Source organism: Sinocyclocheilus anshuiensis, unplaced genomic scaffold (genome assembly GCF_001515605.1).
Source record: "Sinocyclocheilus anshuiensis isolate Anshui unplaced genomic scaffold, SAMN03320099.WGS_v1.1 scaffold1365, whole genome shotgun sequence".
Taxonomy (NCBI): Eukaryota; Metazoa; Chordata; class Actinopteri; order Cypriniformes; family Cyprinidae; genus Sinocyclocheilus; species Sinocyclocheilus anshuiensis.
In genome coordinates, this window is record NW_015551032.1 from 2,199,380 (window position 1) to 2,200,630 (window position 1,251).

At 42.4% G+C, this 1,251-nt stretch overlaps 1 protein-coding gene across 1 annotated transcript in view; it reads right to left on the reverse strand.

Annotated features, from left to right (window-relative positions):
• Positions 1–515, reverse strand: part of LOC107661258 (zinc finger RNA-binding protein-like) — an 8,088-nt gene extending 7,573 nt beyond the window's left edge. The window contains exons 1-2 of the mRNA XM_016450756.1: positions 409–515; positions 104–188 (exon numbers count right to left, since the gene is read on the reverse strand). Coding sequence (XP_016306242.1) covers positions 104–188; positions 409–445 — 122 coding nt within the window. The 5' untranslated portion in view covers positions 446–515. The remainder of the gene's footprint in view (positions 1–103; positions 189–408) is intronic.
• Between the last annotated feature and the right edge of the window lie 736 nt (positions 516–1,251).

Genomic DNA, 1,251 nt, shown 5'->3' on the forward strand with positions numbered 1-1,251 from the left:
CCCACCCCCACCCGGACCCAGCAACAAAGGCCGAGGGGCCAAATCCCACCATTACTGTACCATCACCATAACCGCAGTTCCCATTAAACATCTCAGCCCTTACCTGTACTGGGCCGCAGCAGCACCATGGGTAAATCCAAAGTAGTTGCCGGTGGCCATTTTGACATCTTCACCTAGCCGGCTGGGCACTGAAAAAAAAAACAGATTCATGGAGGGTAAGCGACTGTGTGCAATGGCAACCATGATGAAGAGCCGTATCATGCGGAGGACGAAAACACGCAGGAGAGACTAAGACGAAATAAACCCAAACGATCCCCACACACCCACAACATGGTCTTAATCACATCCTCTCTCGATTAAATCGCGTCTGCTGTCTCAGTGTGCTTTTAAAACCCCAATTTTACTCACCATAGGTGAAGGAAACTACTGGACATATGGGAATCATTGGTTTCCTATTCTCTTACGAACTCTGACTCGTAACCCTGCCTTTCTATATGAGAAGGTCGTACCAGGAAATAGCGCTTACCGCACATGCGCGCTTGAACTTTGCGAGAGATGGGAAGTGTAGTTTTTCTTAAAACCATTTCAAGGTCGTTTAGTACAACTTTTAATCCAAAAACACACAATTAAGGTAGTTTTGTGTATAATTTTGATTCGGAAGTGATATAGGACTGCCAATGTGAATATATATATATATATATATATATACAGTGTTGGGGAGTAACTAGTTACATGTAACGGCGTTACGTAATTTAATTACAAAATAAATGTAACTGTAATCAGTTGCAGTTACTAAGAAAAAATGTGTAATTAAATTACAGTTACTTATGAAAATGTTAACGATTACAAAGGGGATTACATTTGAATATTTACACACATTCACATACAGATTTAATTGATTTCTTTCCCAAATTGCGCTGACTACTCTGAGACGGCCCTATAATTTCCGCAATGCGGAAAACACAGACTGGTTCGTAGAATCCAGTCATAAAAACGGAAGTCCTATAGCCTAACGCGGACGGGATATGCCACATTTTGGACGAATAAATCAAAAGTACGTCAGTGCACTTGAATCAAACGCGATATGGACTAGTGTCTGTGAATATTAAGCCGCGAAAAGACAATATATGAATCCTGCACGTTCTGCGTGTCTGTGGAAAGCAGGCGCGGACTGGCCATCGGAAGAACCGGGACTATTCCCGGTGGCCTGGCAGCCGATTTGGCCCGCTATTTTAATATTATTATTGTATA